The sequence below is a fragment of the Plectropomus leopardus genome, chromosome 9 (assembly GCF_026936395.1).
Source record: "Plectropomus leopardus strain MGB_pleo_1.0 chromosome 9, ASM2693639v1, whole genome shotgun sequence".
NCBI classification, from domain to species: Eukaryota; Metazoa; Chordata; class Actinopteri; order Perciformes; family Serranidae; genus Plectropomus; species Plectropomus leopardus.
In genome coordinates, this window is record NC_142184.1 from 25,351,040 (window position 1) to 25,376,224 (window position 25,185).

At 39.8% G+C, this 25,185-nt stretch overlaps 1 protein-coding gene across 6 annotated transcripts in view; it reads left to right on the forward strand.

The window, feature by feature from the left end:
* ubr4 (ubiquitin protein ligase E3 component n-recognin 4) overlaps positions 1–25,185 on the forward strand; it is a 57,641-nt gene that overhangs the window by 15,069 nt on the left and 17,387 nt on the right. The window contains exons 20-69 of one of the 6 annotated variants that reach the window (XM_088082342.1): positions 585–717; positions 1,327–1,406; positions 1,496–1,624; positions 1,924–2,106; positions 2,458–2,580; positions 2,684–2,913; positions 3,683–3,801; positions 3,922–4,019; positions 4,374–4,531; positions 4,664–4,870; positions 5,094–5,195; positions 5,278–5,378; positions 5,843–6,230; positions 6,482–6,545; positions 6,703–6,894; positions 7,251–7,321; positions 7,867–8,059; positions 8,710–8,943; positions 10,124–10,294; positions 10,416–10,598; positions 11,059–11,217; positions 11,512–11,664; positions 11,850–12,077; positions 12,321–12,478; positions 12,609–12,783; positions 12,915–13,116; positions 13,533–13,696; positions 14,152–14,368; positions 14,924–15,140; positions 15,862–15,894; positions 16,186–16,249; positions 16,351–16,485; positions 17,678–17,852; positions 18,070–18,201; positions 18,299–18,420; positions 18,741–18,852; positions 19,089–19,219; positions 19,307–19,484; positions 20,374–20,478; positions 20,935–21,090; positions 21,538–21,706; positions 21,961–22,165; positions 22,240–22,353; positions 22,646–22,855; positions 22,940–23,089; positions 23,210–23,437; positions 23,746–23,824; positions 23,935–24,174; positions 24,288–24,456; positions 24,706–24,850. In XM_088082342.1, the coding sequence (XP_087938468.1) occupies positions 585–717; positions 1,327–1,406; positions 1,496–1,624; positions 1,924–2,106; positions 2,458–2,580; positions 2,684–2,913; positions 3,683–3,801; positions 3,922–4,019; positions 4,374–4,531; positions 4,664–4,870; positions 5,094–5,195; positions 5,278–5,378; positions 5,843–6,230; positions 6,482–6,545; positions 6,703–6,894; positions 7,251–7,321; positions 7,867–8,059; positions 8,710–8,943; positions 10,124–10,294; positions 10,416–10,598; positions 11,059–11,217; positions 11,512–11,664; positions 11,850–12,077; positions 12,321–12,478; positions 12,609–12,783; positions 12,915–13,116; positions 13,533–13,696; positions 14,152–14,368; positions 14,924–15,140; positions 15,862–15,894; positions 16,186–16,249; positions 16,351–16,485; positions 17,678–17,852; positions 18,070–18,201; positions 18,299–18,420; positions 18,741–18,852; positions 19,089–19,219; positions 19,307–19,484; positions 20,374–20,478; positions 20,935–21,090; positions 21,538–21,706; positions 21,961–22,165; positions 22,240–22,353; positions 22,646–22,855; positions 22,940–23,089; positions 23,210–23,437; positions 23,746–23,824; positions 23,935–24,174; positions 24,288–24,456; positions 24,706–24,850 (7,884 nt within the window). The remainder of the gene's footprint in view (positions 1–584; positions 718–1,326; positions 1,407–1,495; positions 1,625–1,923; positions 2,107–2,457; positions 2,581–2,683; positions 2,914–3,682; positions 3,802–3,921; positions 4,020–4,373; positions 4,532–4,663; positions 4,871–5,093; positions 5,196–5,277; positions 5,379–5,842; positions 6,231–6,481; positions 6,546–6,702; positions 6,895–7,250; positions 7,322–7,866; positions 8,060–8,709; positions 8,944–10,123; positions 10,295–10,415; positions 10,599–11,058; positions 11,218–11,511; positions 11,665–11,849; positions 12,078–12,320; positions 12,479–12,608; positions 12,784–12,914; positions 13,117–13,532; positions 13,697–14,151; positions 14,369–14,923; positions 15,141–15,861; positions 15,895–16,185; positions 16,250–16,350; positions 16,486–17,677; positions 17,853–18,069; positions 18,202–18,298; positions 18,421–18,740; positions 18,853–19,088; positions 19,220–19,306; positions 19,485–20,373; positions 20,479–20,934; positions 21,091–21,537; positions 21,707–21,960; positions 22,166–22,239; positions 22,354–22,645; positions 22,856–22,939; positions 23,090–23,209; positions 23,438–23,745; positions 23,825–23,934; positions 24,175–24,287; positions 24,457–24,705; positions 24,851–25,185) is intronic. The other 5 variants (XM_088082343.1, XM_088082345.1, XM_088082344.1 and 2 more) reach the window with 5 other exon arrangements.

A 25,185-nucleotide genomic window follows, 5' to 3' on the forward strand; every position in this document is an offset into this window, starting at 1 on the left:
TAATTTTATTTTCACTAATCTAGATCAACCTTTAAAATTGCATCCTGAATATTACAGAAGGCTCATTTGGGTATACGAATAACCTCACAGTCACTGTTTCAGTAAATTCCTTTGCAGCAGCTACTGGCTTCACATCTTGATAATACTGCACCATAGCAGAGCAAGTGAGCGGAGTGGAGCCTCCTCACTCACAGGGCTGTTCATTCCCTCTGCTCCTCCGCTCAAAGCTACTCCAGGCCACTTCGCTAAATATCATTTCACAGTCAACTCAGATTTCACCCAACTTCACTTAGATTGCTCATCGCTAGCACCAAAAAAACCCCAAAACAATTCCATTCCTGCATTCTGCTTGCTCCACTCTCAACCTTTGTACCATAGATTCACATATTTCTCTGGCTGCCAGAGTCAGTAAATTGTTGAGTTATTTTTTCGTTTACCTATAGGAGTCATGAGCCAAACAGTGTGGCAGTATAAATTATCTAATAAATATCTTTATTTAATCTTTGTTTTCATGTGACTTATTTGTTTGTTGCATTGCGATTACAGGAAATTAAACTTCTATTCGTCACGATTATTATTTCTAGGTGCAGTATAACCTCCTGACCCCACCATCCACCGGGCCGAGTTCTGTGCAGGATGGTGGCAAACGCAGCGGCCTCCCACTTTATTATGGATTCAAAGAAGTGGAGGAGAACTGGGCTAAACACTGTTCAGCAGGTAACATCTATAAAGGAAATGCAATTTATCTAACCCACAGGAGGTACAAAAATTCACCAGTTGCTTGAACTTTTTTTGCCAACCACGTATAATTTAGCATAAGCAACAGATATCTTTCCACAGATTGTTTAGCTGTCAAACTCAATGGTTGTTTGAAGTGTTTACCTCTGTGGCATTGATGTCCCGTGCTGCATCTTACATCAGTGCTTATTTCCCCTCAAGCCATTTACAAAAAAAATGTTTCGCTCTTGCAGAGCGGAGTCTTACGAAACAGCAGAAATTCATTGCACATATTGTATTTAAATATGTGCTTGTTCTTGTGCCATTATGTTGAATGAGCTGTTCCTGTGTCTACTGTTGTTGGCTTAACACTGTTGTATATTCTAGGTGTCAGTGAGAAGAAGACAAAAGTTTAACAAGAAAGTGCAAGTTATAATAATAAGAGATTTATTAGGAAAATTAAAATAATTGTTGAGAACATTAGCAACTTTCACACATGTATTTTGTACAGTCTGTGTTCTTGTGCCTTTTCTTTGAATAGGATGTGGCTATGATGATACTAAATAAGTAAATAATAATAATCTGTTTATGCATTTGAACCTTTCTTAGATTCAAATGTTCAGCCGAAATTCTACTGCGTTTTATCCCCTGAGGCATCTGAAGATGATATCAGCAGACTGGATAGCAAGGTGAGACTTTGACCTCTAATAGATGAATAAATAGGTTAATAAGAAAAAAAACTCTCACTGTATTCAGTCTTAACTCTTTTTTCTGGCAGGTCTTTCCAAAGCTGTTCAATGGAGCAGTAAAATATGATGAGCTGTATGGGTGGCTCATCTCACTCCTGGTTGCAGGCTCTCAGTTTGATACAGCAAGAAGACAAGAGAACAAGCCAATTACTCCTATGGTGAGAGCACAGCACAACAAATCATGAACTGTGTGAACAGGGTAACAAGTCCATGATGCGGGAGGCCTGTGGTGCTTTAAGATATCGGCTATTTGTGGCTCCACCCTTTTACTTATCATTCACTTACAGTATTTAAAATGGAGACCTTAATGTGCTTTAAATAAACGCCTTTCAATGTGAAGCACCACCAGGAAGTGTGTACTTTTAATCAATAGTAACTTAACAGTAACATGCTTCAGCCTTGACATTATCTGAATGTGAATTGGAAAACAGCATGTTTTTTTAATCACCCTGCACAGGAGGCATGCTCCCTTCAGTACTACTTCCTGGTACTGTGGAGGATCCTGGGCGTTTTGCCACCCTCGAAAGCCTACATGGAGCAGCTGAAGAATGGCTGCAGTGATCCCAGTGAGAGTGACATCCTGCACACACTGCGCTGGTCCTCACGTCTCCGGGTGTCCACCTACGTGAACTGGATCAAGGTCTGTTGATGCCTGAAAGGCAGATGCAAAAACAAATAAATGACTTCAGAACTATTGCATTTGACTTTGTTTTATGGGCAAAATAAAATGTAATAGATTATAACATTGTCTATTATTCTTTTCAGCATCACAAGTGATTTACTCCTCATAATTACTCAATCTATGCATAATTGTATTACATATTCTAACAAATCTGTTGAAATTCAGTATTGCAGATTGGCATTTCTGAAACAATTGACTTCTTGATCTCTGATTTACACAATATACTGTACTGTGTCTTCAATCCAGTGATGAAATATCCTTTTCGGGTTTTATTGTGATATATGACTATGCCCATATCATCACCGACAGGAACACTTGGTGAAGCAGGGAATGAAAGCAGACCAAGCGGCATCTCTGGTTGAGGTGACGGCTGCAAAATGCAGCACCGTTAAATATGACGTGGAACTAGCAGAAGAGTACATTGCCAGACAGGTATTGATTTCAACCTAATCATCATTGACCTTTGTAACGATTTTTGTACAAACCTAAGTTTTGATCACAACTGCCATGTTTTGACAACTTGATTGTATTGCAGATTTCCACCTTCTCCAGCGTGGATCCAAACGCCATCCTTCCACTTGATCAGTTACCCTCTCTACAAGCCATCTATACACTGGATGCAGTCATCTCTAAAGTGCAGGTTTCCCTGGATGAACATTTGTCCAAGGTTGCCATTGAGGCAGACACCCACAAGTCATCTGAGATCACAAAGAACCTTCTGCCTGCCACTCTACAGCTCACTGATGTTTACACAGCTTTTACAAGGTGAGAAAGGGATCACTTAGACAGGCTTGTCTCGGTCAGGCATACTGTCTAGCAAGCTGGAATATGAGGATATCATTTCCTGCAATTGCTCTGCTCCTGCTCTTAAAGCAGGAGCAGAGCAATTGCAGGATCACTGCAAGTTCATGTATTGCTTTACACATAGCCATTTAACTCACACTCAACTTTATTGATATAGCACGTTTAATACAAACATGAAGCCCAAAATGCCCCTCATAGCAAACTTGAAATAAAAAAATAAACATTAAAATGAAAGTCAACAGAGTAAAAAAAAAAAACTGAGATAAAAATAATAGGTAAAATGAACAAACAATTATAAAAACTTAAAGACTAAGGCTGTAGCATTACTCTAAATTAAAAGCCAGATTAAAAAGGCATTTCTTTAATTTCCTTTTAAAAAATATGGAGAGATTAAATGCATTAATAACGGAAATTACAGAGGACAGGATTTTAAAATTTTGGCTTTCCCCCTTCCTTTATTATAAAGCTTTTATGCCGCTACTTTGCAAAAAGACCTGCAATCTTATACATGCACAAGGCCAACAGTTTTTCCAAGTGTTAAATCCAAAATGTCGGGTGTGTTAACATGTTTATTTTTTGTGTCTATGTTTTGTTTTGTTTTTTTATATCCATTTTACATTCACCAGTTGTTTTTACCTGCAAACCTGCTTCAAATCTAAAAAATAAGGCCTAAGCTGTAAATGATTTTGTTTATCTTATTAAAATGATCAAACTAAATTGTCATGACCAGGTCTTACCTACTCATGAACATCCCGGAGGAAGGGGACAACAAGCTTACAGATGCCAAGCTCCAGGGTTATGCTGCAGTTCTGTCCATTGGCTCCACCCGCTGCAAGGCCAACCTGCTGGGTATGTGAAAAAATTACTCAAGAACAAAATCTATGAAACTGTACATTAAACAGTACTTTCCCTGTCACATCTTTTTCTATATATTCACAGTTTTTGGACATTTTTTATGTAACTTCACAGGTCATAGTATCATGCAGAATCTACCATCAGCTGTACAGACAATATGCGAGACTTGGAACAGCATCCACACTAATGAATTCCCCAACATCGGCTCATGGGTATGTGTGTTAAGTTCTTGCCTGCGGTTCAGTGTGACTCTCTCCCTTTTCCTAAGCGCATTATGAAGGACAGCTCTTTTCATTATTTAGTTGTTGGTTTTTTGCTTTATTCATAACATTGGGCTGGTACATTGACTATGAGGGTGCTTTCAAGGATGATGTGTAGATTTAACAATTTTTGTACCACCCGGAGCTGATTTTAAATTATGCATTTTATCTAAAATTTCTTCTTCAAAGAATTAAATAATTCAAAATATATATAATATAATTACAAAAAGTATTCAAGTATGAAAGCATAGTTTTTACCCATATTGACCAGCCCTACTCAGCATTGTCATTTTTTTTCTTTCTTAGCGAAATGCATTTGCCAATGATACCATCCCATCAGAGAGCTACATCAGTGCCATCCAAGCAGCTCACCTGGGCACTTTGAGTTGTCAGTCCTTGCCTCTGGCCTCTTCTCTTAAACACATCCTACTGTCTTTGGTTCGCCTCACTGGCGACCTCATTGTGTAAGTGCTTGTCCAGCTCTTTTTAAAAATCAGATTAATTTAACACATATCAAAAAGTATGTGAAAAGTAAAAATGTATTAATGAAAAGCCTGTAAACTTCAGTTAATATTGCTGTGTTTTTGTCTCTTTAGCACAGAGGAGCTGAATCCTTCACAGGTTGTGCGCACTTTGCTGCCCCTCCTCCTGGAGAGCAGCACAGAGAGTGTGGCTGAGATCAGCAGCACCTCGTTGGAGCGCATCCTTGGTCCGTCAGAGTCTGATGCCTTCCTGGCCCGCATCTATGAGCGTTTGGTGACCGGGTGTTACAACATCATTGCCCATCACTCAGACCCAAACAGGTATGCCATATGTGACTTGATAATTAATTAAACCTATCAAATATGTTTGATGTTAACATTAAATCACTGTGTGGTGTAAAACAGGTGTTTGTAGTGTTTAACCCACAAAAATATCCCCCCACTGTGCAGCATTTGGACTACTGTATCACATTTCTTTTGTTTACTTGCCTGCAAATGTATTGATAGGTTGCTCTTATCGTTTTTTGATCTCTCTTTCTTTAAGTGGTTTGGATGAGTCTGTCCTTGAGGAATGCCTCCAGTACCTTGAAAAGCAGCTTGAGAGCAGTCAAGTCCGCAAGGCCATGGAAGAGTTCTTTTCATTCAGGTATCTGCTCAATGGACAAGACAGGCTGCATTACATACACATCTAATGATTACCTCACTTATTTTGTGCTCTTTTTTTCCAGTGGGGAGCTTGTCCAGATTATGATGGCGACAGCCAATGAAAATCTGTCAGCAAAGTTCTGCAACAGAGTGCTGAAATTCTTCACCAAGCTTTTCCAGCTCAGTAAGTCTGCTGTGGTCAGAGCTCATTTCCATCAAGAAAAGCTATCAAAAGGCTGAGGTGTGCTTCAAATGGACTGGTTCAAATTAGTTGTCTGACACCTGTAATTGCCAAAATGTTGAGTGCTGTTCCTAATGGCCTCATTTAAAGGCTAAATGAACAGCCTGCCGTCAGAGAGGGGCGCTAGACAAAAGTAATGGGCCAATAGCTGCCTAAAGTGGGTGTGAATGTCCGATTGTCTGTTGCGGAAAGTTACAAACATTTTGACAAACATCCCCCCATGCTCTTATGTCAGAAAGGTGTGGGGTAGGGGGTTTCAGACACTGCTCCATGATCCAACAAGTGCTTTGTTTGAAGCATAACTGCGCCTCATCAAAAAACAAATCAGAGAACTTTATAGCTGCAAGCTGCAGATACATCAGATTTTTCAATAAGCATTAATCTCATGGTGATGCTGTCATTCACAGCCGAGAAGAGCCCAAACCCCAGCCTGCTGTGTCTGTGTGGGTCTCTGGCCCAGCTGGCCTGTGTGGAACCCTCTCGTCTGCAGTCCTGGTTGACACGCATGACGGCCACACCACCAAAGGACTCAGAGCAGCTGGAAATTGTGCAAGAAAACCGACAGCTTTTGCAGGTGCTCACCACTCATATTGTGCGTGACAACAGCCAGGTGGGCGAAGGAGTATGCACTGTCCTCCTCAGCACACTCATTCCCATGGCAACAGACATGCTTGCCAATGGTGATGGAACAGGGTTTCCTGAGCTCATGGTCATCATGGCCACACTGGCCAGTGCTGGACAGGGGGCTGGTCACCTGCAGCTGCACAGGGCAGCTATCGACTGGCTGACCAGATGGTAAGAAAGAACTTTCACAGACATGCTGTCTGATTTGATTTACACCAGGGAAGTGCATGATTTTTTTTTAGCATCAGTGCTAAGGCCAAAATCACCAAAAAATTGTTTGGCAAAAGCTCTTTCAGATTAATTACCATAAATAGAAAAAGTACTTTGCATTGGGTAATGAAATTCCTTAGCCATTATCTAGCAGTGATGCAGTCTTAAATTTGTGAATATTCATTTTAAAATTGCTCACATTTTCTCTGCAGCAAAAAGTATTTAACACAGAAGAATGTTGTGGAAAAAGTGAGCACAAACTTATCCCAAGGAAAGGTATGTCTTTATATTCATCAGTATATTATTGTTTTTGTGTTTGTAGAAGTGCCTCATTTTAACAGGTGTAATTCCATTTTAAACATTGGTCTAACATGTTTGCCATTAACCATTAACTGTCAAATAATTGATGTGCACCTGTTTCCCTCGATTTCAGCATGCCAGCATGCTGGAATGCTCATGCCACATTATTTCCTATCTGGCTGATGTGATGAATGCCTTGCGGCAAAGCAGTGGCCAGGGCACCTCAGCACTGCTGATGGAGGGGGAGGAGAAGGCAATGGAGGTGGACTCCGACTGGGTGGAGGAACTTGCTGTAGAGGAGGATGATTCCCAGGCAGAGGACTCTGTGAGATCTCATTCCTTTTTGTCTTTCTGTCTAACCTCTTTAAACAGGGCCACGATTTGTAAATGCTCAGTATACAGACCTAAACATAAAATGCTATGAAATTGTTGTAAAAGCTTTTTTAATAGTAGTATTCTTGCTGCAGGAAAATCTCTCTGGTTGAGGTGCAAAGTACGTCTCCTAGTCCAACTCATAGCACTGTCCAACAGAACAAAAGTTACATAGCTAACATGTGGGGGGGGGTACCTTTGTGGTTAATTTCCCAAGGCAATGGGCAATATTTCTTTATCCAGATGCCAGATTTTCTGCCTTGGTTAAATTGAACAGTGTATTTTAACATGTTTGTCATTGTTTGACAGGATGAAGACTCCCTTTGCAACAAACTCTGTACTTTCACCATTACTCAGAAGGAGTTCATGAACCAGCACTGGTAAAGACAAGTTGATTGTTCTATGTAATTTTAGTTTTATTCTTGAAGGAGAAGGCATTATTTCTTTAAATCATGATCAAGTTAAGGTTTTCACACAGGAACCCTTGATAATAATAATTCAGAATAAAATCCTACATACAACAGATTGACCTTTAGAAAAAATACACACAGTTCTGTTAATTTGTAATGTAGGTTAGCATTTTGTAGACGAAAGGCAAAGTAACAGTTTGCCATTGTGTTTGCTTAATTATAGTGACGCCAACTAATAAAGCTCACACAATCCTGCTTATTTTTAATTTCTTAACACACAAACATGCCTTTGTGCAACACAATATTTGAAGAGTCTTAATTAAAGTGTGAAGCATTGTCTTGAAGGTTTTTGTTGTGTGAATTATGATACATTTGTTTCTGTCATGCACATGCACAAATGAGATTTAGATTTTTTCCTGTTAAATTGCCTTTATGTCGAAGCACGCAGGTGACATTCTATCATTACTTAATTGCCGATGTACTATAAACAGCCTGTCCTGTTCCTTTTTTTGCAGGTACCACTGTCACACCTGTAAGATGGTGGATGGGGTAGGTGTGTGCACAGTGTGCGCCAAGGTCTGTCACAAAGACCATGAGATCTCCTATGCCAAATATGGCTCTTTCTTCTGTGACTGCGGTGCCAAAGAGGATGGCAGCTGCCAGGTGAGACCGAATACCTCAGGTCATCATGGGAAGAGAACAACAGCGGTAACTTTGGCTTGCAAGTCATTCCCCCATTGACTTCCATCCAGTCATTTCATTTGGTCAGGGTTATAGCTAGCCCACACATGTGGCCAGAAAATGAGAGAAATCATGTTACGAATGTCTGTTGTCAACATTTTGCTTACTGAAAAGGCCAGCTTTCCTAGTTAATCGTAAACAATGGACTTTTGAATGTGCATGTGATGATAAAGAAACCATCAATTACCCTCATTTTACCTTCAGTTTACTGTTAGTTTTGTAAGATACAATAGGCCTTTTGCACTCTATTGCCTTTTGTAGCAGGTTTAACTTATTCTGTGTCATGATAGTTTTGTTTTAGGAGATAGTGTATAGTATTGGCATGCAGCAAATTCTAGTGATCAAAAAAGTTAACTGTTGCAGTGATAGGAGTCTTGTCCATCCATGATTTTTGTTTGCCTGTAGATAAAGTGCACCTTCAACCTACAAATTCTCTCTAACCATCTTTTTGACTAACTATTTACTCCACACTGTGGACGAGCTAGCAAATTGAAAACAAAAGCAGGTTATCCTAATGTAAAGAAGTTAAGCAAAGAAAATGTATCTGATTGTTTTTGATGTGTTGTCATATTCAGTTGCTCTTCTCACTGCTTTACTTTGTGTTGTAACATTCATAGGCCTTGGTCAAACGCAGCCCCAGCAGCGGCATGGGCTCCACCCTGAAAGAGTCTTCTGCATTCCAGAGTGAGCTGCGTATGCCTGACAGCGCGATCCGCCACCAGAATGCCTCACCCTCGGACAAGGGCAAGGTCACCATCTGTGATGGCAAACCTGGTGATGAAGACAGACCTAAGAAGAGCAGTGTGTGCAAGAGCATTGAGGGCTGCCAGGAGGAGTTGGTAACACAAGTGGTAAGAGAAAATAGTAATAATCTTTACTTGTAAAGCACTTTTCAAACAGTTTTACAAAATAAAACAGACAAGGCATAAAATCAACAGGTTCCAAAATAAAACTGATTAAAAAAAAACAATTTAGTGTATAAAACCAAGAAAATAAGAAGTTCAAAAGAAAGTCAAACTCAAGTAAAATGAGTGGGGGTTGACCGATAGGGTTTTTTCAGGGCTGATACCGATTATTTGTAGTTAATGAGACCAGTGACTGATATTTGGAACCAATTTGCATTTACAATAAAAAATATTAGAAATTGAAATAAAACAAACTCCACCATAAAACTTCATTAAAATGCCTCTTTACAAATAAAAGTTCCTCCCATACTGACACTATTTTTGCACTGTTTACTTAATTTTATCAGCAGTCATTAAAATAAAATATCGATATAGATAATCGGCAAAATGCCAATTATCAGCCAGGCTGATAATCTATCGATACCTAAAATGAGGAAAGGCTCTCTGACAGAAGTTTATTTTAAGAGGGGACTTAAAAGAGATAACTGACTTCAGCCGATCGGATTTCCTCAGGCACATCGTTCCAGCGCCTCAAGACCCATGAAGCAAATGCTTTGTCCCCTTTAGTTTTCAGCTGGGCCTCTGGAACAGACAAATGGCCTCTGCCTGAGGATCATAAAGTACATAGTGGCACATATGGTATAAAGACATCAGAGATAAGGCAGGGAAAGAGGCCACGAAAAGCCATTAAAGTAATCCGTGAAATCTATTCTAAAACATACTGTGGTTAAAACAGTATCTCTTTGTTGTGGTTTAAAGCATTGCAGCCAAATTCTGCATAGTCAAGAGTTGATCAATAAATATTTGGCTCAGGCAAGAAAAGAGGCTGTTTCAGTAATCCACTCATGAGATGATGTGTAAAATTACCCTTGTGTCTTTAAAAGTAAGAATGCATATTTTTGAAAATATTTCTTAGTTTGATATAAACATCATTGCACAAGTTTACAAAAAATCTATTCTGAATTTGTCATCATGTCAATGTCTCTGTTGGTCATCTGTCTTTTTTTGCTGGAGACTCAAATGATTTAACATGATTGCACTTCTTAAAGTGGAGGTATTTCAGGTTTATTTTACTTGCATTGCGCATTGTGTGACTCAAGCTTTTGGCTTTCTTTCTCCGCAACAGATGGGATCGTCCACTGCAGCAGTCATACTAGAGATGCTCATGTTTCTCATGGAAGCCATCCAGACCAACTTTCAGCAGGCATCAGCAGTGGGAAGCAGCAGCCGCGCTCAGCAAGCGCTCAATGAACTGCATACTCAGGACAAAACTGTGGAGATGACCGACCAGTTAATGGTATGAAGACCTGTATATTTTGGAGTGGTTAGACAAAAATCCACTTAATTCACTCATCAGAATCATTATTTGTAAAAACAGTCGTAAATATCATCACATCAACTGCTTTGCTTTTCCTCAGGTGCCCACGCTTGGCTCTCAGGAAGGGGCTTTTGAGAATGTGAGGATGAACTACAGTGGTGACCAGGGACAAACTATACGCCAACTCATCAGCGCACATGTCTTGCGTCGTGTTGCCATGTGTGTCCTGTCCTCACCCCATGGACGCCGCCAGCACCTTGCTGTCAGTCATGAAAAGGGAAAGGTAAGCTCACAAACCAGGAAGCTTAATACTGTAATGATGACATTACACAAAAAGCTTGTGTGGACAGCTTTATTAAGATCTTGATTTAAAATACACAATTGGATCTTTTTTTATATACCTGAGTTGATTTACCCGTGGAAAGGAGCACCACTACCAAACAAAGCTCGAAACGTTGACCACTTAATCATGTTTTCCTTCCATACAGCAAAATCTATGTTTTGCTGTATACATATTAAACTCAAGTGATACATTTTAATATAAGTAGACAGAATATATACATTTGTAATGTACATCTAATATAAAGTGTATCTCTGCACCTTTTAATGTGTATTTCTTTTGGTTTCTTTGCTGTTATGTATAATGCTTAGTAAATATTGCCCTCGTCAGTCATCACCAGTTTGCATTGTCGTGTTTGTCTAAATACTGATAACTCGTTTTCTCTCCATCTCCCTGTTTACAGATTACAGTTCTGCAGTTGTCCACTCTCCTGAAACAGGCTGACTCAAGCAAGAGGAAGCTAACACTGACCCGCCTGGCCTCTGCTCCTGTCCCTTTCACTGTCCTCAGTCTCACAGGAAACCCTTGCAATGAAGATTACCTGGCTGTGTGCGGCCTGAAGGTAAGAAAACCATCTTCTACTAAATTGAAGATTTTTGCTGTTTTATGTGTGTTTTTTAATATGGTGTGTGCAAATAAACCTATTAAAAAGAAAATCCCACAGAAAACAACAGCTGTTTTGCTTGTGAGAGAAGATCACAACTAAGTTGGCCTAGATCATAATCATAGTAGAATTCAAAGGAACCGTTCATACTAAAGATAGCAAAGTAACTTTAGAAGTATTTTTTTAACCCATGGCTACCATAAAGGTATTTGAAATTTGACTGTTCTGTCTTCATTCTTTCTTTTTCTCAAGGACTGCCATGTGCTAACATTCAGCAGCACTGGCTCTGTGTCAGACCATCTTGTGCTGCACCCACAACTGGCTACTGGCAACTTCATTATTAAAGCTATCTGGTTACCAGGCTCACAGACTGAACTTGCCATCATCACTGCTGACTTCGTCAAGGTTTGTTTTAGGAGAATAGACACATTGTATATATCTAAAATTAGAGCATTGACCTATTATTGGTGATCTGATTAAAATTCTTCATTTAGAAAGACACTCGCAGGTCCTAAACATGTGACTTTGGTTGTTCTGCTTTTTGCACGGAAATAAAATGTCTTTTTTTGTTTGTCTCTGTTGCCAAACAGATTTATGACTTATCAGTGGATGCTCTCAGTCCCATGTACTACTTCCTGCTCCCAAGTTCAAAGATCCGCGATGCCACCTTCCTGTTCAATGAAGAGGGAAAGAACATCATCGTCATCATGTCTTCAGCAGGCTACATGTACACCCAGCTCATGGATGAATCCAGCAGTGCCCAACATGGTCCTTTCTATGTCACCAATGTTTTGGAGATAAACCACGAAGACTTGAAGGTACTTGTACCTAATGGAATTAATCCCATATAAGTGTGGGAAACGTTATCATATCAACAGCGAAATAAATGATTGTTAAATGGATTTACTCTATCACAAGCCTTACAGTGCATTCCCACTGCTGTATTTGGGAATGTTTGGTCGATTTCATTTTCACCCACTTCAACTCAGTGTTTGCTGTTTCTTGAAAATGCTGAATGGCAGAAAGCAATATTGAGGTGAATTCTTTTTGTGTGACTTCAGGACAGCAACGGGCAGGTTGCCGGCGGTGGTGTGTCTGTCTATTACTCCCATGTGCTTCAGATGCTTTTCTTCAGCTACAGCCAGGGAAAGTCTTTTGCTGCCACAGTGAGCCGCAGCACCACTGAAGTACAGAGGCTCTTTCCCATCAACGTAAAAGGGTAACATTTCTGTCACTTCATAAACTGTCTCTTCACTTCCCTACATGTTTACTGGCCGTAGGGAATGTAATGGGTACCTGGAAGACCTAACCATGTCTCCATCTTTCTCTTGCCTTCCTGCCTTCGTTAGCTCTAATGGCAGCAGCAGTAAGATGTCGCCTGCTCTGTGTCAGTGGTCTGAGGTCATGAACCACCCAGGCCTGGTGTGCTGCGTGCAGCAGACAACAGGTATACCACTTGTCATCATGGTGAAACCAGACACCTTCCTCATCCAAGAGATTAAAACTCTGCCAGCTAAAGCAAAGGTGAGGGCCACTTACTGACGATTAAGCGGTAATTGTGAAAAATGTATGTTTCCCTATCAAAATTGTTTGCCATTGGATATGAAATCATTGCCTTTTCTTAATTTTGACAATACATTTTCCCTTTTTCCCAGATTCAAGATATGGTAGCGATCCGACACACGGCCAGTAATGAGCAACAGCGTACAACCATGATTCTTCTCTGTGAGGACGGAAGCTTACGAATCTACATGGCCAATGTGGACAACACCTCTTACTGGCTCCAGCCCTCGCTGCAGCCCAGCTGTGGCATCAGCATCATGAAACCGGTCCGCAAGCGCAAAGCTGCTGCTACTAGTGAGTAAACAATAAACATACATAATTCTGAGCATAAAAGGGTTATCATCACACCTTTAGACAATGGCTGGTTATTTGCAAAATGCGTGGTTAACCACAGCTGACATTTCAACGGTTACCCTAATCCTCAACCTCTGTGTAAGAATATTGTAGCCTTTTTTTTTAAGATTCTCTGTCTTTTGCTTTAGTTATTTTGTTTCCACAAGTTCACATCAAAGTCAAGGTACTGCTAATAATCAGTCATCATAAAAATGTCTCTAAACGCATGTAGTATCTTCTCAGGATCATTCTCGGTGTACACAGTAGACAAGTACACTTAAACATTCACTGAAAAACAGCCAGAAAATGGTTACCTACATAGAATATGCTGTGCTTGGCAAAACATTTAAATTTTAATGCAAGGATTTTACTTTCAGCAACCCGGACCTCCAGTCAGGTGACGTTCCCAGTGGACTTTTTTGAACATAACCAGCAGCTGACAGAGGTGGAGTTTGGTGGCAATGACTTGCTGCAGGTCTACAATGGACAGCAGATCAAACACAGGCTCAACTCCACCGGGATGTATGTGGCCAACACAAAGGTGGGCGATATTTTGATTTTAATTTGATTTTTTTTAAAGGATTATACCAACATTTGACATCTGTGCTGGCTTAACAACTTTTTTAATGCACTGGTGTTAATGGTATCACTAATATGAATCTTCAAGTATGGGTTCAAAAGTGTTTAAAGGCTCTGTTATGTGGTATATGTGTACATATACACATGTGGAAAACATTGTATAAACATTGTATATTGTATATCAATAATACCAGGCTCTGAATCTGAGACACTGCTTTGACAACGTGGGAGCTAGAGAGACTAGAGAGATAGTAGGACAGACCTGCATTTCACAAAAGGCTTATATGCTTATAAAGGGGGGGAGGGGGGTTCTAAGGCCGAACATACTGAGCATGTTTATACTGTAGTTTTATTTTTTTAATACTAGACAATAATGCAAACCACAACAATTGTTGTCTTACTGGTTGTTTCTCCTAGCCTGGAGGATTCACTGTGGAGGCGGTGAACAACAACAGCTCAATGGTGATGACAGGCATGCGGGTGCAGGTGGGCACTCAAGCCATTGAGAGGGCTCCTTCCTATGTGGAGGTCTTTGGCCGCACCATGCAGATAAACCTGACGAGAGCCCGCTGGTTTGACTTTCCCTTCACCAGAGAGGAGGCCCTGCAGGCGGACAAGAAGCTTTCCATCTTCAGTAAGAGCAAGATTGTGCAGTGACGATTATAGCTGGCTACTTGTTGTTGATAACCTCACCTCTGTTTATATGCATTTATGTCGATTACTGTAACTTCAGAAATCATTTTAGCCATTTTTGTAGCTTCTTAACGTAAGTTAGAGGATTTAACTAAAAAAGTGACTCTAAAAGCACTAAACTGTAAACAAACCTGTGTTCTTTGCATTTCATCCAACCTCTTAAAATGCAAGATTGTTATGTCCGAATTTGTTTTTGACACTGCACCAAATAACCTATAATACAGAGCATTTTACTGTTCTTCCTTTAAAACAGTGGAAGTAAAACGTTTGTTTATTGGTCCAAGAGGGCAAATCTCCCTGATGTTGCAGAAGAATAAGATAATTAACAGGTTTAATGCATTTTATGCAATAGCTACCCTCGAAGCAACATGATGTGTCTGAGTATATAAACAAAGGATATAGATTTTGCTCTAAGCTATTCCTTTAATCTGGATCATGGAACTTGCTGCAGACTTTTTTAAAAACAATCTTCTTCCTCTTCCCGTTCTTATTGAAGTTGGAGCATCTGTTGACCCAGCTGGAGTCACCATGCTGGATTCGATCAAGATATACGGTAAAACCAAGGAGCAGTTCGGTTGGCCTGAGGATCCACCAGAGGATTTCTCTTCGGCCTCCGTCAACAATGTCTGCAGTCCCAACCTCAACCAGGGCAATGGCACCTCTGATGGAGACATAGCCACTCCGACCACCACCAGCGGCACCGTGCTGGAGAGGTATGAGCTTCATTCTTATGGGTTCATAAGGTCAACACAACTTGATGGCATTTGCACTTATCAATCCTCTGCGGTTAAGTGAATGACACATGATCTGATGAGACAGTATGACATTTTATTTGACTTTCAAATGCCCTAGTTTATGTGACCTTTTAAAAGTTTACCTTTCAACTGTTAAACTATATTTTATCTACACTCTCCAATTTTGCTTACTATTAATTCATCCATCCTTTTAAAACCTGTGAGTGTGACTGCTCATTAATTTACTCACAAGGATCTTGTGGGCAAATCATTGATTAGTATTGTTTGACAGTATAGGATTTTGTCTGATTTTGCATAAACGTGATGAAGAACATTGATTCGAAAAAAAGTTTGTGTGGTTATTTTATCCATAAACAGTTTGTCAATTGGTTGTCCAGAAAATTAACTATATACTATATGTCGTGATTTTAAAAAACAGATGTGTGACCGATGTAATAGATGTTATTCATATCGCCCACTCCTAGCATATCTTTACCCTTCATAAGTCCAGCTATGTAGTCTTAACAAAGGGGGTTGGGTTCTCGTAAGAGTTTTTAGTGCATGGCTATTGTGATGTCATCTTTTCTGGCATGCTTCTCTTTTGTTCAATGAATCATTTAATTTCACTTGTTTCTTTCTGTGATCCTCACACTTTTTTTTTGTTCTTTTTTCTTTTGCTCCCAAAAAATACAATAAAAAGTTGTGAAACTGAGTCCTTATCAACCTTGGACCGGTTAGTAACTGCCCTTTCTCTGCTTGTTTGTATGGTTTTGTGCATGTGTGCCAGCTTGTGTGTCCATGCCTGATATTGTGAACATGCCATGCACCATTTCCACACTTGTGCAACAACAAAATTATTTTTTTCCTGACATGATTTATTCTTGCATTTGGTGTTGTTTTGGCATTTAGATCAGTACAGACTGCACCAGGCTGAGATTTGTTGTTGTATTGTTTTTTGTTTGATTGGTTGATTTCTGGCAAAATCTGCAGCAGGGGCAGGGCTGATCTTCTTTCTTAATTTCAGATTGGTTGTCAGCTCCCTTGAGGCTTTGGAAAGCTGCTTCGCAGTGGGTTCCTCAAGTGAAAAGGTAAATAGATGAAGATCTTTTTGTTTGTTGTCTTTAAAAGTAAAAAAAAACTCCTTTGTTAAACCTGCCTGTCTTGACTGCATGTCTTTACCTCTGTGTAGGAGAAGAATAAGGCTGCAGCACTGGAGCTGGCCACTTTACTCCTGTCCATGCCGACCCCTGCAGGTGTGCAGCAGCAGACCAAGGGACTTCTTGCCAGCCTGCACACCAGTCGAACTGCCTACCACAACCACAAGGTAAAAAAATAAAGCCGCACACATGGTGTTGAAATGTGTCCCGCAAAAATAATTTGTATGCTGTATCAATAAGACTTGGATCATCATTAGCTCCAAATTTCAAATAATTAAATCAATTCAAGTTACTATAAGTAAAGTGAAGGTTAAATTTGACACACAGTAATTTCAAGTATATCTGGAAAAATTAGTGATCCAGAGCAAATAGAGAACCACATCACGATTTTTGTAGATTACGCTGATGAACCCTGAATTCTTTCTTTATATCAAGGAACTAAGGTGGAAATAATGATTTAACTGTTTAACCTCTAAGTAAGCAGACACGATTGTCTGGGAATCTTACATCAATATTTTGTAGCCAAAAGAAAAATAGTCAGCAGTTAATCCATTAAATGTACAACCCCGATTCAAAAACATTGAGATGCTGTGTAAAACATAAATAAAAACAGAAAACAACGATTTGCAAATCGTTTTTTACCTAAATTTAATTAAATAAAGTACACTTATTCTGAATTTGATACATGCACTGCATTTCAAAAGAGTTGGGATAGGGGCATGTTTACCACTGTGTTACATCACCTTTTCTTCAAACAACAGTTAGTTAATATTTGGGAGTTTCTTTCTCAAGATTTACAAGCAGGCCCGATAAAGTCCTCATGATTGAAAGAATGTCTGCGTGGAAGAATTAGCCAAAATCCCACCTAACCACTGAGCGATTAGTCTCCTCATACAGGAAGCATCTTGAAGTGGGTATTGCAGACCAGGTTTCTCCTTTAAATGTCAGTTAGCATGTTCATTATTTTTTATTCTGCTTTATTGCACATAATTTGTATGGATTGAAATGTTACAATTTCTTTATCAGTGCAGTTCTATGGAGTTAACACCATTGTCTGGTCTACATTTTATATGAATAACGGCATTGAAACGTTGTTGACATGATGAATCCTTATTTCTCCCACTGTATCTATGAAAAGATTTGTAAATCATTGCATTCTTTGTTTGTGTACGTTTTACACATCCCAACTTTTTTTTGAAATTGTGGTTGTATAAATTACACAGCTGTTTGTTCAGAAGTGAAGAATAATATTCAAAGCTGAATTCTAAGCACCCGCTACTTTAAGGTTAAATGTTGTGCCTACTCTGTATATCACTTATAAAGAACTAATGCAACACTTATGTGACCCCCTCTTATCAGGACCAGTCCTTGCTGAGTAACGCAGTGCAGTGTCTGAACAGCTGCAGCCGTGAAGGACGGGAGCTTGATCCTGATGTCTTCCAGAGGCTTGTGATCACTGCCCGCTCCATTGCAATCATGAGACCCAACAACTTGGTGCATTTCACAGAAACAAAGTCATTACACCATGATTCTGGTAAGACACTTTTTTGCTGGTGACGACTGCTGCTTACGGGAATAGCAGTTTATCTGTAAATGATTACATATGGTTATAAAATTATACTTTCTGTAACAGATAATGTTGAAAGGAGTTCAACAACTGCTGGTTAGAGTAACTTTCTCAGTGGCTTTGGAGCAAAATAACCTCAAAGTTTCAGAAAAAACTCATTCATGTTGTGTTATTCTCAACCCAGAAATGACAGAGGATGGGCAAAAACATGTGGATGGCGAAAGCTGCAATTTCATTACACAGCTGATGAATAACTTCTGGAAACTCCATGCCCTAAAACCAAAGAACGCCTTTCTTGCTCCAGCTTGCTTACCTGGTAAGTTCAAACTGAAACCCCAAAAATTTTGCAAGTTCATTGGCTCACAGTGTTATCTCATGTGAACTTTCCCCTTTTTTCTTCTGCTCTATCCAAGGCCTAACACATGTGGAAGCAACAGTAAATGCCCTGGTTGACATCATCCATGCATACTGCACATGTGAACTGGATTACATCAATGTAGCCTCCAAAATCTACATGCAAATGTTACTGTGTCCAGTAAGTATATTACTTTTTGATGGATCATTAGAATCATAATTTTATTGGCATTCAAGAAACCATTAGAATAAATTATGGGCTATGAACTCACAATCACAAACAAATATTCACTGGATTTGCTCAGGCAAATATCATTTTACCATTGCTGTTTGCAATGTAACAGTCTAATTACTATCGTATGAATGCATCTGTTTATGCAAGGCCGTAATAAAGTATTTAAACGATACAGTAATATATAGAAAAAATATGGAATACTGTCGTGAAACACATTGAAGAAAGACTTGTGTCAGGTAACCATTCTGAATTTGATCCAATTTCAGGACACAGCTGTGAGCTTTGCTTGTAAGCAGGCTCTGATCAGAGTGCTTCGACCACGAAACAAACGCCGACATGTAACCCTTCCATCTCCCCCACGCTCCAACACACCTATGGGTAAGCTTTCAAAGGCTTTTTGTACAAAGCATCTATGTATATGCTGTATTTTAGGCTATTAAAACTTATGATTTGTTAATGTTTGGTATTACGTGGCATTCGGACATTTAAAATGTTTTCAGCATAAACATAAAAAAAAAACCCCATCTAAACCATTAAGTAAAACCTCTGTTAAGGCCCCAATGACCACAAGTAGATTCGGTTCTGTAAAATTTGTTGGCTGATTTCCTTTTTAGGAGACAAGGATGATGATGATGATGACGATGCAGATGACAAAATGCAGTCCTCAGTGCTGACTGGGGGAGAAGAGGGTAGACAGGAGAGTCAGGAGCAGAGTGAAGTGGACCATGGCGACTTTGAGATGGTGGTGAGCAAAGAAGGCCAATTAAGTCTGTGGGTTATGTGTGACATCAGTCCTTCCCCTTTTACACTTTTTGTTTTCCTGCCTCTTCAGTCCGAGTCCATGGTCCTGGAAACAGCAGAGAACGTCAACAATGGGAATCCATCTCCCCTTGAGGCTCTGCTGGCTGGAGCCGAGGGTTTCCCCCCCATGCTGGACATCCCTCCTGATGCTGATGATGAAACTATGGTAGAGCTGGCCATTGCTCTCAGCCTTCAGCAAGATCAACAAGGTAAGAAGCCGGAAAATACTAAATGAAAGCAATAATTCTGTGGTCACCAAGACTGCTTGAGAGTCCTACTCCACATTCAGACACTGTCCTTATTTGTGATGAAACTGTTCTCAACAGAGCTGTTTGATCCTAAAAATTACATTAAACGACGACAGGGAAGCACTGAGCAGCTGACAACAAGACTGGGATAATACCACCAGCACAATTAACACATTTTAGCAAAAAAAAGTAATAATTTTCAGTTTCCTATAGCTGCAACACCGGTCACAAAAGTGAAACTTGCAGTTATTAAAATAAATTGTCATGAACATGAACATTCTTTATGTTCTTCCCTGCAAAGTAGGGCTGCAACTACAACAGTTATTTACAAGTCAGTTATTGACTAATCTGAAGATTATTTTCATGATTAATTGATAAATTCATTGTATGTAAAAAAAAAGAAAAAAAAAAAAGAAAAAATGCAAATAACTAGTTCCCAGAACCCAAAGTGAAGTCTTTCCATTTGCTTCCTTTGTCAAACCAATGGGCCAAACCCCAAAGACTCTTCATTTAGTATCATAAACAACAAAGAAAAGCAGCAAATTCTCACTCTTAAGAAGCTGGAACCAGCAAATGTTTGACATTTGTGCCTGAAAAATGGCTGAAACGATTAATCAGTAATCAAAGTAGATGGTGCTTCCTTCTCTTTGATTGACAAATCGATTAATAGACTTATTGTAGCAGCTCTACTGCAAAGTGTAATGTTTCACCCCTATGTAACAACCAATTTTGGTAATTGGTCATTTTTTACCTCAAACGGTTAACCAAATCTTAATCAGGTGAAGCATCACTTAGGAGATCAATATTTTAGGTGCTTCTAACATATGGAAAATATTTTGGACATTTTTAGGCAGTAGCAGCAGTGCTCTTGGCCTTCAGAGCCTTGGCCTGTCTGGCCAGGCCCCGAGCTCCTCTTCACTGGATGCTGGCACTCTTTCAGACACCACCGCATCAGGTAACAAAACCACCTCCCCAATAGTATGTGATCAGCAGGGAACTAGATTTTTATATCTGCAAGGTCACAGTGGCTAGTAAATCCTTAATATATGAGACTGAAATATTTTCTCTTGGCTAAAATTTTTAATTAAAGTTGCTAAAACCCCTAATACATGTTTTGTGACCATTAACAACATTACACATTGAAGCTCTAACCCAGTCCGCAGCACATCTTGTGATCTTGGCTCTGTATTTTAAAAATCAAGTAGTTGTTTATCCTCTTTTTAGTGTGTCAAGTTTGCTCAAGTAGATAGTAATTATATGTGATAATGCCCACAATAGGTTTAACAGAGAAAAAAATACAACATTAATGGCAGTTTGAAGTGTTTTGCATGCTTTATTAATTGTTGGTGCACAAGTATGAACTAACATCAAGTATCCTGGACAGATGACTGCGGTGTATTTACTGTTACAGCTATTGCTATGATTTCAGCCCCGGCATCAGATGATGAGGGCAGCACAGCTGCTACTGATGGTTCCACGCTGCGGACCTCCCCTGCTGAGCACGGTGGCAGTGTGGGCTCAGAGAGTGGAGGTTCTGCAATCGACTCTGTAGCGGGGGAGCACAGTGGTGGGTGATTTGAGAACAAAACCAACTGGGAGATACTAACTGTTTTAATTCCAGTCTGATATTCAAAATGTTTTTTTTAATGCATGTGTAAAATTAGTTTATTCACTATCTATATACCATACATACACATCAGTTAGTATAAGTCTTAACAGAATGATTTTCAGACAGTTTAAGAGGCGTTAAACTTTACACTGTGGATTTCTTAGCTGTTGATCAATTATCATAACAATTAGGAAAAAATATCCATCCTTCTGAATACAATGTTGCTTGATATTACGATGACCAGCCATTTTACTCATTAAAGTCCTGTATTTATAATTTTGAGGTTATGGTGATTTTCGAACCTTAACATTTATATAATATATAATATATAATATAATATGTTATATATATATATAATGTTTCCAGTTTTCATAGTTACATTTGTTCATGCATGTGTGTTTACAGTGTCAGGACGCAGTAGTGCATATGGGGACACAACAGTGGAGGGCCACCCTGCTGGTCCAGGCAGCGTGAGCTCCAGCACCGGAGCCATCAGCACCACCACAGCCCAGCAGGAAGGCGAAGGCTCAGAGGGAGAAGGAGAGACTGAGGGCGACATCCACACGAGCAGCAGGTCAGACATCATGAATGGGAAGGTTGACTCAAACAGTCTCAAGTTTAAGCTCTACTGACAACAAACATTTACTTGTCAAGACCCCATCTCTCTACCATAGCCGCTACCATGACCATAGTAGTGGCTATGGCATCCTTTGCTTCTTGGGAGAAGTAGATTGTTATCATAAGAAATGTCATATAGAGCTCAAAATGGTCTACGTAATTGTAGGAGTAAAAATGTTTTTTCTTTTTTAATTTTGTGTTTCTTTTCAGGTTACACATGGTTCGTCTTATGCTACTAGAGCGCTTGCTTCAGCACCTTTCTCAGCTTCACAACGTAGGTGGAGTCCAAGCCATCCCTTACATGCAGGTCATCCTCATGTTGACCTCTGACCTGGATGGCGAGGATGAAAAGGATAAGGGTGCCTTGGATGACCTACTAGCGCAGCTCATTGCTGAGCTTTGCATGCACAAGAAGGTAACCACATCTCCTTGTGATGAATCAGGCTGAATAAGTCATTGTTTTGCTTAATCCACTGTATTCCTCTGCAGGATGTGTCCAAGAAGAATGAGCGAAGCTCCATCAATGAAGTTCACCTGGTCATCATGAGACTGCTGAGCGTCTTCATGTCTCGAACCAAGTCTGGTTCCAAATCCTCTTCTGAGGTACATCTCCCTTCTTCTCTTAATGCATCTCTCACTGATTTTACTAAAGGCTATCAGTTTATTGTCTTTCAGAATACATTCATTTTTACAGAGAGCACATGAAAAAAATGGTTAAAAGTTAATATAAGTACAACATCATGGTTTATTCAAAGTTACCTTAAAGTACCAATGGAAGGTACCTTCCATAGCTCAATATTAACTTCTGTTTGACTGAATTTCTTCATTGAAACTTTCTTTTTTTTACTTTTTGGGAGTACTCACAACTAAGTTGCTTGTACATTGTGTCTTTCAGTCGTCCTCGCTTATTTCAAACGCTACAGCGACTGCCCTGCTCAGCCTGGGTGCTATTGACTACTGTCTCCACGTGCTGAAATCACTCCTGGAGTTCTGGAAGAGCCAACAAGGTGAAGAAGAGCCTGCGACCACCAGCCAGCTCCTCCGGCCACACACAGCCTCCTCTCCCCCAGACATGAGCCCTTTCTTCTTGCGCCAATATGTCAAGGTATAAAATCTTTATCTTTGAAACTAAGTAATTTTTTTCACAAGGAACATGAATGTGAACTGTCTGTGTTGCTCCTCCTACTAGGGACATGCTGCTGATGTGTTTGAGGCTTACTCCCAGCTGTTGACTGAAATGGTGCTCAGGCTGCCATATCAGATCAAGAAGATTGCTGACACCAATCCACGCATCCCACCTCCTGTCTTTGACCACTCCTGGTTCTACTATCTGTCTGAAGTAAGCAATTGAATTTATTACTTATGTAATTTCCCATTTCTTTGTTGTTTTTTTTTTTAACTCGGTCCACACTGAAGACAAAGGTACAACCCCTTAATTCTGTTTTCTTTTTCTCCCCAGTATCTGATGATTCAACAGACGCCATTCGTCAGGAGGCAGGTCAGAAAGCTGTTGCTGTTCATCTGCGGCTCAAAGGAGAAATATCGTCAGCTGCGGGATCTGCACACTCTTGACTCCCATGTGCGCAGCATTAAGAAGCTCCTGGAGGAACAGGGCATCTTTCTCCGCGCTGGTGTGGTCACAGCCACATCTGGCTCAGCTCTGCAGTATGACACGCTCATCAATCTGGTGAGTGTTTTCTGAAACATCCATAGCTGTTTTTCTATGCTGTGTATTGGCTATAACTTGTGCATTTTTTTGTACTTTTTTCCATACAATCTGACATATTCTTTGCATGCTAAATTTGTATATATCTTGTACTGTATATATATATATATATATATATATATATATATATATATATATATATATATATATATATATATATATATATATATATATATATATACACAGCACTATGAAGCTTCTGTCTGCTACCGTAAGGATTGAGATTTTTGTAACCTGTGATTAAGTGTAACTTGCTTTTCTTGGTGCAGATGGAGCATCTGAAAGCTTGTGCTGAAATCTCTACTCAAAGGACAATCAACTGGCAGAAGTTTTGCATGAAGGATGACTGTAAGTTGTTTCAGATCAGCTTTTGTAACTGGAAACAAACTTTTAAGGCCAGAATGTTTAACATAGTTTGTCCCTTTTTCCTTCTCTTATCTGTTCTGTTTCCTGTCCAGCTGTGTTGTACTTCCTGCTCCAGGTCAGCTTCCTGGTGGATGAGGGTGTTTCCCCAGTACTTCTTCAACTGCTGTCCTGTGCCCTGTGTGGCAGTAAGGTGCTGGCCAGCTCGTCCTCCTCCTCTTCATCATTTTCAGGAGGAGGCTCCAGTGGTACTGGACAGGCAGGAACTCAGTCCTCTCAGAGCAAGTCCTCCAGTAAAAAGAGCAAAAAAGAGGACAAGGAGAAAGACAAAGAGGGTGAGGCAATGACACAGACATCCTCATACTTCATTCTAGTCTTCTTGTTTAGATGAAACACATTGATAATAAATGCTTGTGTCCTGACTGTGTTGTATCTTTGGTGACCGCAGGTGATGGAGTTGGCAGCCAGGAGGATCAGCTGTGTATGGCTCTGGTCAGTCAGCTGAACAAATTTGCAGACAAGGAGACACTAATTCAGTTCTTGCGCTGCTTCCTTTTGGAGTCAAACTCGTCTGCTGTGCGCTGGCAAGCTCACTGCTTGGCGCTCCATATCTACAGGTACTATAGATAACACATTGAGACATACAGTAGATTAATGGCTAAATTTTGTTCCAAACCCACAGCCAAGTTTACACAAGACAGCCTCTTTGAGTGCTTCCTTTTAAATGTTGACTACATAGAACAGTGTTGGACTAGTGTGATTGAGCATTAAGTTGAAAAAACAATGGAAAAAATATGAGAATAAAAGCATAAATTAATTATTAAATGGTGAAAATATACCCTTGCCATGTGCATTTTTCTGTGTAGGAACTCCAGTAAATCTCAGCAGGAGCTGCTGCTGGAACTGACTTGGGCCATCTGGCCTGAGCTGCCTGCATATGGCCGCAAAGCTGCCCAGTTTGTCGACCTGCTTGGATACTTCTCACTTAAAACTCCTCAGACAGAGAAAAAGGTTTGTTTGAAGGCCTTATAAGCTATTAATGTACTGATTTTAGTACAGCATTTGTCATGAAATCAGATCATGAAATCTGACTGTACAATTACATATTTCTTATTGTTCATACAATACAATACAATTTGTGAGCCTTGTGAGGGATTTAAGTGTTTGCATGGCCCTGTAGTCTCTTTTCAATTTTTCTTAGTGTTTTTTTTTCTGCATTTGACAGTAGATTTTTTGGCTGCACTTTAATGTATTTCGGCCATCTTGCTTAAAATACAAGGACAATTTGACACAGGACTTTTCAAGTAATAAATTATAAGTTTTAAGTTTAAGTTCAGACTTCACAA